Genomic DNA, 19,448 nt, shown 5'->3' with positions numbered 1-19,448 from the left:
GAACTCCCAGGTGGCCACTGCCTCCGCGTGTCGGACCTGGTACTGCTGGCGAGGAACAAGAACACAATTAAACGTGGGCGCGTTTGCACCCAGCAACCTGCACGGCAGGGAAGCTACCTCCACCTCTCGTTGGAGAAAAAAGTCTGCAATCACTCACAAAAATCACAAAGGTTACTGTCAAGCAGTCAGCTGAGATTATTACCTTCCAGGTAGAACGATATCTCGGCGATGAGGTGGAGATGCCATCCTGCTGATATACCCCAGTGATAATTGCCGTCAGCTGTCTCAGGTGATGGGTGACAGCTGTTACCGAGGCAGCTCCTGTGGGGCGGCGGCGCCCTCTGGTGCCTGGAGCCCGCACTCCAGGCAGGGCGCCCTCTGGTGGTGGTGGGCCAGCAGTACCTCCTCTTCAGCGGCCCACACAACAGTTTTCCCATAGGGCTTTAATGTTTTGGTCAAAATGATGCCTGATTTGTAAATATCTATAGAAGTCATCTTGATGAAGACCATTTTTCCCCTTCAGCTTTTCAAAGCTCATGAACTCCCCCTTGTGGATGAAAGAATAGTACGAAGTCAGACCCTTTGAGATCCAAGTTTTAAACCTATTATCTTGAGTATTTGGCAAAAAGTCCGAATCATACGCTATCCACCTTAATATCCAAGAGATTTTCTCCAATTTACAAATTTTTAGTACCCCATCCCAACATTTCAACATAGATTCATACATAAAATCTTTCATAATGTTAAATTTGTTTCTTAATTTTTTATCTAACAATGTTGCCATAATTGGTGTTTTTTCTGTTTCTACCCTTTCAACCTCCTTCCAACTGGCTGAGTAGGATGGGGAACCTAAAGATACAAGGGGTTTAAGTTGGGCCGCAAAGTAGTATTCTTGAAGGCAAGGTAGCCCGAGTCCACCCTTCTCCTTCCTCAACTGTAATGTTTTGTATTTAACTCTAGCTTTTTTATTGTGCCAAATATATTTACCCAACATTCTATCCCATTCATCAAAATATTTCTGTGGTATCCAAACCGGTAAACAATGAAATAAATACAGCAATCTTGGAAGGATGTTCATTCTGATTGACTCCACACGAGAATGTATTCCCAAGAAGGGGATTGTACTCCACCTCTGTAAATCCATTTTAATTTTTGAGATTAATGGACCATAATTTGTGTCAAAAAGTTTTTCAAAATCTTCTGTTAAAACCACTCCCAAATATTTGATGTTATTTGAGTCCCATTTCCATTTATATGTGTTTTTTATACTTATTGGTGGTTTATAGTTTAGTTTTAACACTTGAGTTTTATTTATGTTGATTTTATATCCTGAGAGGGAGCCATATCTATCCAGCACCTGCATTAGTTTGGGTAGGGATAGCGAGGGCTCAGTCAAGAATATCAGTATGTCGTCCGCAAAAAGGGCTAGTTTTTGTTCACCTGAGTCGAGGTTTACACCTTTGATTTCTGTAGTCTGTCTTATAACTTGGCTCAGCGGTTCGATAAATAGAGCAAATAAAGTGCGGAAGCTCCACACCCTTAACGAGTGCCTCTCTCCAAGGCAAAGGTTTTGGTCAAATCTCCATTAATTTTTATCCTAGCAATTGGTTTGTTGTATAGTGATGCAAACGTATCAATAATATTATGATGGAAGCCAAATTTAGCCATTATTTTATATAGGAATTCCCATCTTACCGAATCAAATGCTTTTTCAGCATCTAAACTTATCATAAGTGTTTCCAAATTACATTTTTTGACATGTTTCATAATTAATAATGTTTTTCGAATATTGTCCTGAGTCTGTCTCTGTCTAATGAAACCTGTCTGGTCCTTATTGATAAGGTCTGGTAGAATTGTCTCTAATCTTTTGCATAAATAGAGGTGAAAATTTTGTAATCTATGTTGAGCACACTTACGGGGCGGTAGTTTCCACATTGCATTTTATCTTTATTTTCTTTCGGGATTATGGAAATGATGGCTTCTTTCCATGAAGGTGGTATACTTTTCTTGTCGATAATCCAATTAAACGTTTTCACCAATGTTAAAACTAGGTGTTCTTGCATCACTTTATACCACTCTGAATTAAATCCGTCGGCCCCTGGGCTTTTGCTGTTTTTCAATCTCTTTATTGATGCTGAAACTTCCTCCTTTGTTATTTCTGATGTCAATCTCTTATTTTGGTCCTCTGAAACTTTAGGTAAGTTTAGGGATAATATAAATGCATCAATATCTTCACTGCTCCCTAATTGTGGTTGAGAATACAATTTCCGGTAATATTCTTCAAAGCATTCTTGTATTTTTTCAGGGCTAGTCTCCACAGCATTTGTTACTGGGTGTTTTATTTTGTATATTGTCCGTTCTGCCTCTTGTTTTCTTAATCTGTAAGATAAAAGCTTGAGTGCTTTCCCGCCTGTATCGTAGTATCGTTGTTTTGTAAAAAGGAGCTTTTTTTTGGATCTCTTGTGTGTTTATAGCATCTATCTCATTTTTCATTTCCTTTATTTTAGATTTGACCAAATTATTTGGTGACGTGGAGTGCTCTTTCATAAGTTCTTTAAGTTTGGTTTCTAATTCTTGTATTTTCTGAATTTTACGTTTCTTTAGAGTAGCAGAGATTGCTATTATCTTTCCTCGAATTACGACTTTCAAAGCATCCCACAGTATTGCCGGGGAACCTCATCGGTGTCATTGTGTTCAAGATAAGACTGAATTTCCATTTTCAGAGTGTTTTGAATGTCAGTATCTTTCAAGATATTGGAATTTAGCTTCCATAGGGTGGATCTAGTCCTGTTGCTAATGTTGACTGTTAAATACACTGGTTCGTGGTCTGATATGGCACAAGTTCCAATCTCACAAGTTAATACTCTGTGCGTATCATGCATGAACATGAAAAAAAAATCTATTCGTGAATATACATTATGGGCTGAGGAATAATGAGTATAGTCACGCACTCTATGGTTATTTTCTCTCCAGACATCAATTATTCCCACTTCTTTCATAAATTATTAACCTTTCTATAGATATTCTTAGCATCTGGTCTACCATTTGAGCTGTCAGTCTTTGGTTGTAGTCGAATATTAAAGTCACCTCCGCATATTGGAATACCTTGACATTTAGTTGTGAGTGTTTCCAATACATGTTTATATATTGACCAGTCACTGCCAGGTGGCATGTACACATTTTAACAGACTCACTATTGTTCCCTCCAATTTACCTATAACCAATATGTATCTTCCTTCTTTATCCTTGCATTCAGAAATGTATTCAAAATTCACTGCGTTGGACAACAAGATTACGACTCCTCTACGTTTTTCCCGAGCTGTGCGAAGAGAAATATACTTTTGAGTATCCCATTTTGTTCAGATGAGTCTCCTGAAGAAATGCTATCTGGACTTTCTCCCTTTTCAATTGTGATAATATCTTTGATCTCTTAATTGGATTATGAATCCCATTTCTATTTAGTGAAACAAATTTTATGGACCGGGATGACATCTGAGTGTATCAGTAATTAACAAAGTCATTAAACATGGCATTCTTCCCCTCCCTACCAAGAACAGCAAAATGTAGAACAACACAACAAAAAAAACAGAAATGAACATGACTCCCTATGTTGGGGTCTGCGCAATAGACCCTCATGTGTCCCAGGGGGCGCTGTAAGGTAGTAGCCCTGCTCCTGTTAACAGTGCAGGGGATCCTCATGGCTATGACAGTGTTCGTAAAACTTTCATAGTTGAACCTTCAATACTACGATATTTTACTCACCCAGTCATTTCGAACTTATATTTCAGTCAAGGGACATTTTTGTTCAAAAAAAACCTCGCAGTCTTAAACCTTTACTCCGTGTTTGGGTTCGGGGATGTTCTCCTGAATGCACGTAACTTCTCCTTGTAGCTGGGGTCCCGTTCTGAATCGGGTACGTTCTTCCTCACGCGTCGGTCCACCCGGGTCCAGGTCATCTGTTGGATGCGTTCCACAAGCGATGTTGGTGTCTGTATGAGCTTGACTGCGTATCCCCGTTTCACCATATCCTCTGCCGCCTCCGCTGCAGTGTCATAAATCATAACTCCATCGCCGTGTCTCACCCGCAGCCTGGCGGGGAAGAGTGTTTGAAACCGCACGTCTTTCTCTTTTAACACTTTCCGGATTTCGGCATATTCTCTCCGCTTTCCAATAATGGTAGGTGGAAAGTCCTGATCCAAGGTTACTTGTTTATCGTTCCACTTGAAACCTTTCATTTGCCAGGATTTACGCAGCACCATTTCCTTGGTTCAGAAGCTTAAAAAGGTCACAATGATGGAGCGGGGTGGAGCTTGGGGGTGGCATTGGTCCCAGGGAGCGATGTGCTCTTTCGATGTGTAACTCCACGTCATTTGGCAGCTGAAGACCTTCACGAAGCAGTTTTTCCACAAAAATTCTCATTTCTGACGCCTCTTTCTCTGCATTTTCACTGACCCCGTAGATTCTCACATTTTCTCGCCTGCCTCGGGCCTGCATGTCGATTAGCTGTTCATCTAACTTCGAGCATAGCTTTAGCAAGCCAGTAGCTACATCTTCGGTTGATTGAATTCGTTCTTCGACCTTTTCTATTCGGTTTTCCGTCGCCTCTAGCCTATTATTAACCGAAGAAATGTCACGTTTCAACTCTTCAAATTGGCCCCTGGTTTCCTGTCGAAACTGTTTCAACTCGTGCAGGATCTCGGAGTCCGCCATCGTGGGATTTGCTGAACAGGTGTTAGCTGGCCTCGTCCTCGGAACCCAAAACGTACTTTTCTTTCCCTTCTTCGTAGGAAAATTAGTTTATGGTGATGTCCGGCCCCCCTTCTAATACTTTGTGTATCTGATATTTCTCCTTAGAATGGGCCTTTTAATAAGCTTTCTCAGGTTTCGCCTCAGGAGCCTCTCTACTGTGCTGCCAGCGTCGCGGTGTTCCAACCGGAAGTCCAACACCCCCTTTTTAAAGGCCCATTGTTCAGAACCCCTTAAGATTTTCCACCTCAAACTTTGCAGGTGTTCGTTATACAACCCCTGGCAAAAAATTATGGAATCACCGGCCTCGGAGGATGTTCATTCAGTTGTTTAATTTTGTAGAAAAAAAGCAGATCACAGACATGACACAAAACTAAAGTCATTTCAAATGGCAACTTTCTGGCTTTAAGAAACAATATAAGAAATTAAGAAAATAAGATTGTGGCAGTCAGTAACGGTTACTTTTTTAGACCAAGCAGAGGAAAAAAAATATGGACTCACTCAATTCTGAGGAATAAATTATGGAATCACCCTGTAAATATTCATCCCCAAAACTAACACCTGCATCAAATCACATCTGCTTGTTAGTCTGCATCTAAAAAGGAGTGATCACACCTTGGAGAGCTGTTGCACCAAGTGGACTGACATGAATCATGGCTCCAACACGAGAGATGTCAGTTGAAACAAAGGAGAGGATTATCAACTCTTAAAAGAGGGTAAATCATCACGCAATGTTGCAAAAGATGTTGGTTATTCACAGTCAGCTGTGTCTAAACTTGGACCAAATACAAACAACATGGGAAGGTTGTTTAAGGCAAACATACTGGTAGGACAAGGAAGACATCAAAGCGTCAAGGACAGAAAACTTAAGCAATATGTCTCAAAAATCGAAAATGCACAACAAAACAAATGAGGAACGAATGGGAGGAAACTGGAGTCAACGTCTGTCACCGAACTGTAAGAAACCGCCTAAAGGAAATGGGATTTACATACAGAAAAGCTAAACAAAAGCCATCATTAACACCTAAACAGAAAAAAACAAGGTTACAATGGGCTAAAGAAAAGCAATCATGGACTGTGGATGACTGGATGAAAGTCATATTCAGTGATGAATCTCAAATCTGGCATGGGCAAGGTGATGATGCTGGAACTTTTGTTTGGTGCCGTTCCAATGAGATTTATAAAGATGACTGCCTGAAGACAACATGTAAATTTCCACAGTCATTGATGATATGGGGCTGCATGTCAGGTAAAGGCACTGGGGAGATGGCTGTCATTACATCATCAATAAATGCACAAGCGCCTTGGGGCAACTGTTTGTTGTGATTTGGCGCTATATATAAAAAAAATTGATTGATTGATTGAAGTTTACGTTGATATTTTGGACACTTTTCTGATGTTTAAGGATGATGAAATCATTTTTCAAGAAGATAATGCATCTTGCCATAGAGCAAAAACTGTGAAAACATTCCTTGCAAAAGACACATAGGGTCAATTTCATGACATAGGGTTAATGTCAACGAGCAGATGTAATTTGATGCAGGTGTTAGTTTTGGGGATGGAAATTTACAGGGTGATTCCATAATTTATTCCTCAGAATTGAGTGAGTCCATATTTTTTCCCTCTGCTTGGTCTAAAAAAGTAACCGTTACTGACTGCCACAATCTTTTTTTCTTGATTTCTTATAGTGTTTCTTAAAGCCAGAAAGTTGCCATTTGAAATGACTTTAGTTTTGTGTCATGTCTGTGATCTGCTTTTTTTCTACAAAATTAAACAACAGAATGAACATCCTCTGAGGCCGGTGATTCCATAATTTTTGCCAGGGGTTGTATATCAATCAATCAATCAATCAACTTTTTTCTTATATAGCGCCAAATCACAACAAACAGTTGCCCCAAGGTGCTCCATATTGTAAGGCAAGGCCATACAATAATTATGAAAAACCCCGTATATGTAGAGGCACCAACACAGTTTATTTATTTATTTATTTGTTTTTATTTTAGCCAAATGGAATGAGCCTAAACTGAACCAAAGGAAAGTCAGTGACTGTAAATATTACCTCTCCCCACTCCTCTTCACAATCTCCAAATCAACATCTAAATCATTACTGTATCTTGAAATCAAATTAAAATCATCTTTAATTCTTACTTAAACTCAAACTGCAGTCAAAGGTCAGAAGAAGCAGCCCAGACTGGACGCTTGTGACCCATCAGACCAAATCTTTGACACTACAGCAGCTTCACGTTGCTGCACTTCTGCCAGATCTTGAAGGCCGGGTAAAGCGGTTCAGTGAATTCAGCCTTGAATGTGTGGAGAGCAGTGAGATTGTTGTCAGAGACACGATAATAAGTCAGAGTGCCATTAAAACAATCCAGAAACACGCCAAGACGCTTGAAGCCGTCATTTGAAATCGCAAATTCCTTTATGGGACACAAGTGCTCGAAATAGATTGTGTTTGTTGCTGACTTCCACCTGTGGCCTAAACTCCACGACACATCATTCAATCCTAGATAAGAAGAGGGTTGAGATTTTCGACAGATTCCTTGGTATGCAACAGCGACCCCGATATCCTCCAGATAGTTATTACTCCATTCTATCTCCCAGTAATGGCGGCCCATCAACCCCTCCCTGCACAGAACATGAGGCAACATAAACCTGTCTGGATTATCAGGATACGACTGCAGCTCTGCTTTTGTTACCATTTTGTTGTCATCAGAAAGAGTCAGTTGATTGCTGACAGTGTCTGGATTCAGCGTGAGATCACAGGCATCTGAAAGAAACAGCAACACAGAATCTGTTACCGTAAGTAAGTCTCTGTATGTGGCCATCTCAATATTAACACAAATGATCAAGAAAAACATGATTTTGGTTCCATTCTGTGGAAGCAACGTTTTACCGGTTGATTGTATGATGACTTCAAATCAGTGCCACCACCAGCTGATTCTGCAACGTATTCAAAAAAAATTTGTCTACCAGCTTCAGCCCATGTGGAACAAACCTAATCTAAGGCATTTTACATATACAGTAGTCCCTCGCTATAACGCGGTTCACCTTTCGCGGCCTCACAGTTTTGCGGATTTTTTTTTTTAGTGCAATTTTGCATGCCTTTTTTTTTTTTTTTTACAGCGCATTCTGTTCTGCGTTCTCATGAGGTGGGCAGGTCGTGGCACTGGTCAGCATCACCGCGATTGGCTAAGGGAGAGCATACGCATTGTGTTCTGCATCCTGATTGGCTAAGGGACTGTACACCATTGTCAATCATTCTCATCCGTGCCGTGTCTTCTGTACAGTACAGAATGCGGTCAGCTTACCAAATTTGTTTATAAGAATCTTCTCGCCCACAAGAAAAAAAGAGCACCAACAACTACCCATAACTATGTTCTTCACTTGGAAGAAGACACCTGCACCGAGGTGTCACTCAGTGGAAAATGACGCTACAGCAGAGTGGCGCCAGGATGAAGTGGCACGGTCAGAGGAACTGTTAAAAGGGAGTTTTTCCTTCCCACTGTAGCCAAGTGCTTGCTCACAGGGGGTCGTTTTGACCGTTGGGGTTTTACATAATTATTGTATGGCCTTGCCTTACAATATAAAGCGCCTTGGGGCAACTGTTTGTTGTGATTTGGCGCTATATAAAAAAATTGATTGATTGATTGATTGATTATGTGTCCGACCTTGTAGGTTGATCGTTAAAATTAAATTCATTAGTTCTAAAAGCCATCATAATTATTTATAGGAAAACGTTCTATTTTTATTTCTCAAACAAACGTTTGGGCCTGAAAACAGGTTTTGATCTTTGGTTTCATTCTATAATACTGGACTTAAGGTTTGAAAAGTGAGAAAATGTTAATGCCTCGTTGAGAAAAGTGTATAAAGTGTGTACTGAGGGGTTTTACATCCTTAAAACATCTATAATAATTATAAAAAAATAATGCTGACTACTTCGCGGATTTCACCTATTGCGGGTTATTTTTAGAACGTAACTCCCGCGATAAATGAGGGACCACCACCAGAAGTGTCACTTTAATTCATAAATCTAGGTTTAGCTTAGTGCCTCTGGTGGTCCAAAATATAACTTGGCTTCCTACTCTACTCAGGAAGCTGCGTATAGTCACCGTCAGAAGAATAAAATTCAAACGTATTACTTTGTCACTGTTTAAAGGACCCCAGGCTAATATTCTGAATTCTTACATGAATTTGGTGAGTTTATCTTTGATTTGGCAACTCATTCAGATAATATTCTGATTGTTGGAGACTTCAATATTCATGTAACCAAGTCTTCTGACCCCTTTTGCAAATCATTCATGGACTTACAGATGTATTAGGATTTCAGCAATGCATTCATGGTTCGACACACATTAGTGTAAACCTCGCTTCTGGTGTTACAGTCTCACATATAATTAGGGCCCGAGTAGGAAAAAGTCCTACGAGGACCCTATTGTAATTGCGCTGTTTATTATTATTATTATTATTATTATTAGGGCCCGAGTAGGAAAAAGTACTACGAGGACCCTATTGTAATTGCGCTGTTTATTATTATTATTGTTCTGCGCAAAATGAAATCCAAATTTTGGCCTTTTCCCATGCATAGGCGTACAAAAACGTCTCTTGCACCATATGTCTACTCTAAACATGAAGCTGGCCATTTTGAATTTTCTTCTCATTTTGGCATGATTTCCATACGTATTTGAACGAACTCCTCCTAGAGATTTTGTCTAATGCACTTCAAATTTCTTTCACAGTATCCAGAGATGATAATGATCAAAAGTTATTGAAAGCTTTTCTCTATGTCGAAAGGTGTGGCCGCCAGGGTGCCACCATTTTGGCCCTTCGCCATGGAACATCAAGTCATGATAACTCCTTCATGCTTTGCCTGATTCACTTGAAACTTCACGTGTGATGACAGTTGGCCCCTCAATACACCTGCCCCCTCTGTTTGTGCTCTGAGCGCCCCCTAGTGGATGAACCATCTACATGTCAAAACTCCATGCATTGTGTGATTTGCTTGAAATTTGAACTGTGGAATGAGTGGTTGCCCTTGTACGCACATGCCCACATCTGGTCACAAGGGGACACGCTTGCCTGGGTAGGCAGTCGCACGTAATGAGGGCCCGTATATGACTGCTTGCAGTCCTAGTATTGACATTGTTTGGTCAATGGTTTCAGATCACGCTGTTGTTAAATTTACAGTTTCACTGCCCTGTCCACTGGGACAAGATACTTATGAATCATCTCAGCATCATATTAACTCCTCACCTACAAATGATATTAGCAACACTTTCTGGACATGAGCAATCAGTAGATAGCCTTGTGGACAGCTTAAACTCAGCACTCACGAGCCGATTGGACACGATCATGCCACTTATTCTAAAATCATCCCCCAAATAATCATCTATATGAATAATGTCAGGAGCAAAAATGGCGAAGTTCAAAACTAGAAGTATTCCACCTCACATGACACAATGCTATTCGGGACTATAAGCATGCACTATTTGCCAGTAAATGGGCCTACTACTATAATTTGATTAACAAAAAAAATAAGCATAATTCCAAGTTCCTGTTCGACATTGTGGCAACACTTATTCAAGGAGAACCACATGTAAGCTGCTGTCCATTTACAGCTCAGGATTTCTTAGATTAATTCAAGAAGAAAATAGATTTCAATTTTTCAATTTATTTTCGTTTATATAGTGCCAAATCACAACAAAGTTGCCTCAAGGCGCTTCACACGAGCAAGGTCTAACCTTACCAGCCCCCAGAGCAAACACACAGGTGACAGTGGTAAGGAAAAACTCCTTGTGATGATTTGAGGAAGAAACCTCAAGCAGACCAGACTCAAAGGGGTGACCCTCTGCTTGGGGCATACTACCAACACAATACCGGAAATTATACAGGAAATTTTGGGAGATTTTGGGAGTCCATGCTGGTGCACAAGACAGTAGGCCTACAGAAGAAAAACACCCACACCCATCTCTGGATGGAGCCGCACCTCAAACAGAGAGAGAAAACAGAATCAGGTGGCAGAAAGACAACAAATACAGTATAATTTGTCAGCATCTAGCAACAAGAAAAACAGAATAAATAATAAGGTGATCACTGGCCACTAGGTCTAAGCTTCACTAAAAGAGCCAGAGTTTAAAGTTGAGGCCGAAGACATTAGGTCAACTATATCCCAGCATGCCTTCGTCCTACCACTGCACCCTGTTACTGGTGTGGGTGCCATCAGTAATAGGTCATTGAGATTTACTGAATTTGATACTATTCACTGGGTATGCTGATGAAACCTGTAATTTCCACTAAATGCACAACCTGTCTTTATGACCCCATACCAACTAAATTCTTTAATGACCTGTGGGCTGCACGTGGGCCTACTTTGTTGGAAATTGTCACTAACTTCGGAACCTAACCTGTTCCTAAATGTTATAAATCCATGTTAATTAAACCAATACTTAAGAAATCTAACCTTGAACCCAGTTTACTGAAAAACTATAGGCTGGTATTGAACTTATCATTTTGCTCTAAAATCCTTGAAAAAGTAGTTTCACAGCAGCTTCTGGACCACCTTACTGAGAATAACATCTTTGAGCCACTGCAGTCTGCATTTAGCACACACCATTCCACAAAGACAGCCCTTACTAAAGGCCCCTACACACATAACACGATTGAAGCCAACTAGCACACGAAGGAGGAATTGTATGTCATTTGTGAAAAATCGGAGCTGCCTCTAACGCCTCATACACCTGTCGCTACAGCTACTCATGCACACCAGCAGCTGAATGACAGAGTGTGCCCTGGGAGAGACCATTCCATCCCTCTCGTGACAGGTGTCGGCCAAATTCCAGGTGACAGACACAAACATCCAAGACCACTTGCTGGACACTTAGAAAATGTGTGGCCATTCGCACTGTTAGCATGAAAACAGTGAGCAGGTGAGTGTGGCATTGCAAAGCAACACACGTGGCGTGCATGTGTATCACACGTGTGCGTGTGTGTCGCAACCCCTGCAACACATGTGGCATGCATATGTCCCTCCCCCCGCTCCCCCAACACATGTAGCGTGCGGGGAGGGGAGGAACACTTGCACGAAATGCTGATACGAATGTACAGACATGATCACATGGGGCCAGACAGCCACGTCTGAGCATACACAGCAAGGTGTCTCTCAGCTGATCGCAGCACACTGACAGATGGAAATGACGGGTCAGTGCACACGACATGTAACATTACAAACACAGAGACCACTGCCAGGACAGGTATATAAATAATTACTACAATAACTACATACACAATTACATAACAAATAACTCAAATGAATGACCACACAGAAAGAGAGAGTGAGACTTTTGGTCTGGGCACTGAATGGACAGGGGGGCGCGGCCCCAGACAGCAGCTGGGGAACACGTACCGTGTTTTGAAGGACATGACCTTACAACTGTCCTCCATGAGGCGCATGTCTCTGCCTGCTGTCCTCATGTGGAAATACATAAAACATCTTTTGCTTTTGCGCCAGGCTGCAGTGGCCGCACACAGCACTCCTTGGCAGGCTGCTCCATATGAAACAGACTGATCAGATCATTCCAGCAAGCGATCTGAATGTCACACGTGTCCGGCCTGACACGTGTGTGCCGCAGGATTATGTAGATTATGTAACAAATGCCATTTTGTCAGTTATTATAGCGCCTTTTCGCTGTTATTAAAGACCACAAAAATTTTCTCTTCTATACATCATCTAATTTCTCTTTATTTAAAAAACTACATTTATCTCCTTGTTGATTTTAAGTATTTCACGCTCCTGTTAAGACGCTCCAGTGATCATAGTGCAGTGGTAAATTTTCTGTCTGTTAATCAGAGCGTTTGTAAATTGTAGGTTTGAATCCCGCAAGTAGAATTTATTTTTTATTAAGCCAGGTTTATTTAACGGCAGGGTTCTGTATTGGGTCCCCTTTTATTTATTATTTGTATCAACCCAGTGATTTTCACTAATTCTACACCAATATCTAATCTATCAGTGTCCAGTGATTGTATTAATTATTTACTGTATATACCCGGCTGGACATAATAAGACATAATAAGAGCGCACTGCTTCATTCATGTCACTACATGACTGTACGTCTGTGACCATGGGTCATATACAGAGTCACAAAGGGATCATACTTGTATTGTCCGCTTGATAATGTTGTGAAGGTGTCGTAGCACGGACCCACAACAGGGGGCGCAAATGAACGGACAATGAGTAAGCCAAAAAGTAACAATTTAATGTTGTGATAATACACAGCTAAATGTACAGAAATTTGCACAGTCAATAAACACCAGGTGACGTGTGGGCAGGCTCGAAGATAGAAGACCCCTGACGAGAGAGAAGCCACGTCCCACACGGCTTCCACCACCAACGGTCTGAAGAACACCGGAGCCGCCAAGTCCCGAGTCCCCGGGTGGCCTCTGTCTTCGGCTGTCGACCCTGGTACTGCTGGCAGAAAGCAGAGATAAGATGTATGAGTGTGAGTCCGCACACTCAGTAATTCACAGTCCATACACAGTTAGGAGGGAGCACCTCCACCTCCAATCACACACTCGTACAGCTCCTGGTTTAACCACTTATCTGGGTTGGGATGTGAGGCGAAGCCGTCGCTGTCACACCAAACGCCAATCCCTCAGACAAGGACACACTCCAGGAAAACGGCTGTAACAGAAGTTCAGGTTATACACACAAAGTGTCTGTCAGCAGAGAAATTACCTTTGTAATGGTAGTCAATTTCTCGGCGGGGAGGTGGAGTTGCAGTCCGGCTTATGTACTGGTGTAGATGAGTGACAGCTGGTGCGATGAGTGACAGCTATCACTTCCTCTGGGTCTGGCGCCCTCTCGTGCTTGGAGCCCGCACTCCAAGCAGGACGCCCTCTGGTGGTGGTGGGCCAGCAGTACCTCCTCTTCAGCGGCCCACATAACAGATAAGAGGGATTAAATATTAGACATTGCGGTGTTTATTTTATGGTGTGCAGTTTTTCATTTTTGGTTCCACATGTTCCAGCCCGATTTTATTTTATTTTGTTCTTCACAGCAGCGGTACAATGTGGTTCCATGGGCTCCAGCTGCTCGCACTGTGTTTGTGCATGTGCACGAGCGTGCACGAAACCGTTGCAGCGGGATCGTTCATGCCTGCCTGTGTGTCCCTCCCGACATTGGCTTGATGTTTTCGGGGTTGGCTCATTCGGGCTGTTTTGCCATGATTTACCCTGATTCTTCTGTGTGAAGGGGCCCTAAAGTGATAAACGACCTTCTGCTTGCAATGGATTCAAACGCCACGACAGTTCTGCTACTGTTAGATCTTAGCGCTGTTTTTGACATTGTGGATCATCGTATACTACTGAACAGGCATGAGAACCACTTTGGGATTGCTGGAAATGGCCTTTTGTGGTTGCATAGGTGCTGCTGAGAAAAAAAATTTTGACTGAAACTTTTTTGGTGTTGGAGGGTTTATGTGGCGAAGCAGTACATTTACGCACAATTCTTACTTAGAATAATCAGTGTTCTCAGTTATAACTGAACAAGATATAACCCTAGAAAGTGATTTTTTTTGTGTGTGTGTGTGTGTGTGTGAAAAGCGGATCTTTGACTGCAAGAAAAGTTGTATACAGTGTAGGGCTAAAATGATTAATCGAGTAACTCAAATAATAGTGGAGCAGATATGCACAATATTTGAGGGAATCTTGACTTTGATGATAAAAGCATGAAATTTGGCACACAGTTACAGCATACCAAACAGATCATTTTTGGCTATAGAGGCATCGCAGAGGTGGCCATTTTCCAAGATGGCTGCCATGGGTTGTAGTTTTATCAGTTGCTCAGCCTCTAGACCATCAATGCTCTTGATTTCAGTGGCTAATCCAACATATTCAAGGATGAGGAATGCAGTAGTACTATTTACAACATGCTAGCACCTATGTAACAACATGTGGCTAGCATTCAGGTAATTCAATAATTATAAAACCATTAAAATATGTAATATTGGTGACATTATGCATGTTTTCGAACTGTGACTAATGAGAGTACAACACAGTACCCTGCTTCTCAATGTTTCATTAATTGCTATAAATACAGATGATTTTTGTGTTACTCTAAATACTATTATTTGAGGGAACAAGGCTGTCCACGTTGCCAGACTGAGAACTGCTCGACTCAGTATCCGAGTCAGCTGGTGGTCTCCTGTCACCTGCGTCATCCTGTCAGTCGCCGTCTGGTAGAATGCCACCTGTGAGGCCTCGCGGTTGATCCCGGATATCCTGGACACCTTCATGATGCAACAACTAACAATGTGCACAGTTCTGAAACTACAAAACTTTCAGGAAAATTTAAATCATGTTATATCTTACAAACTTGCTGGGCTTGCTGGTGATTTTTCCACAGTTTTGGCAGCTTGATAGAAACTGAAGGCAGGTTTCAGGTCCTTCATGATGCCCCTCATATTTTCTTTGATTTGTGTGGACTGAAATAAATGAAGCATATTTCATCGTATTGACTGTGTGATACCTCAGTGATAATAAAAAAATAATTGATGACTGAAAATAAAATGTGAATTGTTCTTAATAAGTTTTGTTGTTCAGCAAAAGACTGTGGTTCTTCTGGAACAATATCAGGGTCTTCAAGACTGATGCCACCCAATTTGTTTTTGAAATCCTGGGAAAAAAACAGAAATTGCTGCAGTGAGGCCGGCAACCTTCTGATATCACACACATCTCTGCACGTTGCTGTTGAACTGACTAACATCCCCCCAAATACATATACATACGAGGTCTATTAGATAATAAACCGACACTTTTATTTTTTTAACTATATGGATTTGAATGACATGCGATTACACCAATCATGCTTGAACCCTCGTGCGCATGCGTGAGTTTTTTCACGCGTGTCGGTGACATCATTTCCCTGTGGGCAGGCCTTGAGTGAGATGTGGTCCCGCCCTCTCGGCTGAATTCCTTTGTTTCACACGCTGCTCGAGACGGCGCGCGTTGCTTTATCAAAATTTTTTCTGGACCTGTGAGGAACATCCGAGTGGACACTATTCGAGAAATTAAGCTGGTTTTCGGTGAAAAGTTTAACGGCTGATGAGAGATTATGGGGTGTTTCTGTCGCTGTAAGGACTTCCCAGGGAGCGGGACGTCCTGCAGCGCTTCCAGGCGCCGTCATCGGCCTGTTTCGACCTGAAAACATCCTAATTTAAGGCTTAATTCACCCAGGACGTCGTGAGAGAACAGAGAAGATTCAAAAGAGGCCGGCATGAGGACTTTATGCGGACATTCCACTGTTTAAGGACATTTTTTAATGAAAGACGTGCGCGCAAATTCGCCGAGTCGTTTCCGTGATGACTCGGCGAATCTGTGTGCGCCGCGACAGGAAAAACACCTCCGTGTTGAAAACCATTTGTAAAATTCAGCCGGCTTTTGATGGCTTTCAACAAGTGAGTAACTGAGAAATTGTTTAACAGCTTGGGCATGTTCCAACTTGCCCGTTAAGGTTTCCAACACGGAGGTGTTTTTCCTGTCGCGACCCCCCACGGTCGGGTCCGGCCCGACATGCGACTCTGCCCGCACGTTCTTTCATTACAAAATGTCCGTTAACAATGGAATGTCCGAATAAACTCCTCATGCCGACTTCTTCTGAAAGTTCTCTGTTCTCTGACGACTTACTGGGTCAACAGAGCCTGAAATGTGGAAGTTTTCAACTTGAAACGGCGAGATGCTGCCGCCTTGAAGCGCAGATCGCCATCAGGCAACGTGGGCCGTCCTTACGGCGACACTAACAGACCAAAATCTCTCATCAGCCGTTAAAATTTTTACTGAAAACCAGCTGAATTTATCGAATGGTGTCCACTCAGTTGTGCCTTACAGCTTTGAAAAAAATTTTATTAAACAAAGCAGCAGTCTCTGAGCCATTCCTAAACAATGAAAAAATCGACGAGAGGGTGGGCGACTCCTCACTCAAAGACTGCCCACAGGTGAATGACGTAACCGACAGGTGTGAAAAAACTCTCGCATGCCCACGACGGTTCAAGCATGTCTGATGTAATCACACGTGATTCAAATCCATATGGTTTTTGAAAAAAAAAATAAGGTCGGATACTTTTCTAATAGACCTCGTATATATAATTTTTTTCAGGCCATAATTTTTTTTTTCCAAAATAGAGTTTATTTATGTTTGAGAGGTCATTCTCATATTTTTGAGGTGCAAATATGCAGATATGACAGATATGTAACTTTGTGGAACAGCCTCCCTCATCATGTGGTAAATGCTCTAAGTGTTATTACTTCAAAGGAATACTGTGATTATTTTATGGTGTTGGATTTTTATTGATTGTTGATTTTATTATGGTGTTTGATGACTTTTACTGTGCTATCTCTGAGTTTTATATGGTTATATTTATGTTTTACAATGATGTTTTTTTAAATGAATGATGTTTACCTTTATTGTATTTTATACGTTTTATGAATACTTGATTATTGACAGTTGCTAACAGTCTGCATATCCATAATGTTAGAAAAGTTTTGTCCTGAATATGATTTAAAATCAACAAGTCACGTGACTTCTTCATTCAAGCTACACTTTGAACATACTTCGAGGGGATAACTTGTTGAAGCCACGGCAGAAAACTGTCACGATTTTGGTCGGCTCTGGGCATCGATTCAGTTTGTTTCCTCTTTCTTTTTCCCTTCACGCGCCCCAGCTTTGATTATTAATTGTTTATTTTCATCTTGTTAGGTTTCATCTCTGTTAGGTTTTACATTGTTATTTTTGATACTTTAGCCATTGTTTAGTTCCATTCTAGTTTTGTTCAGCCGGTTTGTGTTTTTGTTTATCACTTGTTTATTTTGTTCTTATTTATGTTGTGCTGTAATGTCGAGTTCTGTTTGTTGTTATCATGTAGTCACTGTTTTTCTTAGCTTTAGTATTTATTTTCCATTTATTCTCTGATTAGTTTTCAGGTTCATGTCCAGTCCATTGTACATTTTACTGTGTCTTCGGTTTCTGTTTTGCTCTGTTCAGTTTTCTCACGTCCATTTTATTATGTTCACTTAACTGCACCTGCCTCGTGTCTTTGTCTCTCACTTTGTTTCTGTCTGCTTTGTGTTTTCATTCACTCACTCTTGGCACCTGTTCACACATCTTTGTGTCTTTCCTGACTCCACCTTGTGTTGTCCCTCCTCACCTTCTTGCACCATGTATCATCTTTGTTCACTAACCACGCCCTCTTTCTAGATTGTTCCTCATGTGCACCTTGTTAACTCCTGCCTTATTTAAACACCTCCCAGCCATCACTTCCTTGCCAGTTTGTCCTTGTTTGTACACATCCTAGCTCTGTATCCAGTCCTGCTTTGCCTAGCCGTGTTTTTTGAAAGCCGCTCTGTTTTTTGACGACTTTCGCCTCATCCCTGATGTCAGTGTTTGCTTATGCCTCTGAACCCTGCTTGCCTGACCCCGTTTGTACCTCTGCTCTGCTGCCTGATCACCTGTGTACCGCACCTCAGCCTGAAATAAAGACGACGACTTCTTTTACATGTGAACCTGATCTGAGAGTCTGCATTGCGGGTTCAGCTGCTTTGGGTGCCTGGCACCTGACCGCCTTGTCAAAAATGCAAGAAAACACGCAGAAAGTGTCCTTTACAAGCGCATCTGATGTTATAGCTGGCAGATGAGGGGAAATGAATTACCCCAACTCTCGCGGATGAGTGGCTGAAATCTCGGGGTCGCAAGCTCACAAACAGAACTTATAGGAAACAAGATCTTGAGTTGGCATTCCAGTCTCTCTACTTCTGTGTCTGTATGTACATTTGTATGCTTTCAGCTGACCTTGACTGGCCTGATGCAGCTCGCTGTACTCTTCCATGTGACTGTGCTGGCAGCTGACATACCTTCCTGGTGGTGCTAGAGCTAGTACATACTGTTCTTTAAGTAGCATAGCGAATTGTCAGACAAACTATTCAAATTAGCAGACCCTACTGAGCCTGGAATGTCAGATACACCGTGCCTGACCACAGACTGGAATAAATGTGTTCTGTGTCAGGAAGATAGAGATGAGATACTGAAATGTCCAGCTAATTCAACACTTAATCCAGATTCTGGATTAAGTTTCACTTTATAAAGGCTTTGAAGGATAACTGTTAGCAGGATTATGTTAAAACTACTGCATGGATTTTGACAAAATTTTCAACACAGATAGATATTAGGCCATGGAAGACTCCATTAAATTTTGGAGATGATCTGGATCCGGATTCACTTTATATAGGATTTGAACAATTACATCAAAATTACTACATGAATTCTCACCAAATTTGCACCACAGATAGATATCAGGCCATGGAAGCCACCACTGAATTTTGGAGGTGATCTGAATCCAGATCCAGATTCTGGATCAAGATTTCCCTTTATATAGTCTTTGAAGGATTTATTCAAAACTATTTCATGGGTTCTCACCAAATTTGCACCACAGATAGATATTATGTCATGGAAGACTCCACTGAATTTTGGATGTGATCCAGATCCAGATTGGCGGGTGTCAGAAATCCGCTTGCTCTTGTTTTTTTGTTTTTTTTTAAATTATTTACCCAACCCTGTGTCACGGCAAAACATGGGGGGGGTTAAGGGGTGGGGTAGGAGTAGGGTTAGTAATAGTGATTTTAAAAAACCCCATCACGAAAATTTGACTCATTTTGTG

At 41.5% G+C, this 19,448-nt stretch overlaps 1 protein-coding gene across 2 annotated transcripts in view; it reads right to left on the bottom strand.

The window, feature by feature from the left end:
* LOC117510085 (stonustoxin subunit alpha-like) overlaps positions 1 to 19,448 on the bottom strand; it is a 79,740-nt gene that overhangs the window by 8,105 nt on the left and 52,187 nt on the right. Inside the window, exons 4-5 of one of the 2 annotated variants that reach the window (XM_034169701.1) lie at positions 7,178 to 7,516; positions 3,918 to 3,920 (exon numbers count right to left, since the gene is read on the bottom strand). In XM_034169701.1, coding sequence (XP_034025592.1) covers positions 3,919 to 3,920; positions 7,178 to 7,516 — 341 coding nt within the window. In that variant the 3' untranslated portion in view covers position 3,918. Of the gene's footprint in view, positions 1 to 3,917; positions 3,921 to 6,723; positions 7,517 to 19,448 lie in introns of those variants that run through there. The other variant, XM_034169700.1, reaches the window with a different exon arrangement.

Source organism: Thalassophryne amazonica, chromosome 5 (genome assembly GCF_902500255.1).
Source record: "Thalassophryne amazonica chromosome 5, fThaAma1.1, whole genome shotgun sequence".
In the NCBI taxonomy this organism is placed as follows: Eukaryota; Metazoa; Chordata; class Actinopteri; order Batrachoidiformes; family Batrachoididae; genus Thalassophryne; species Thalassophryne amazonica.
The sequence above is the reverse complement of the archived record's forward strand: the minus strand, read 5'-3'. Positions and strand labels throughout refer to the sequence as shown.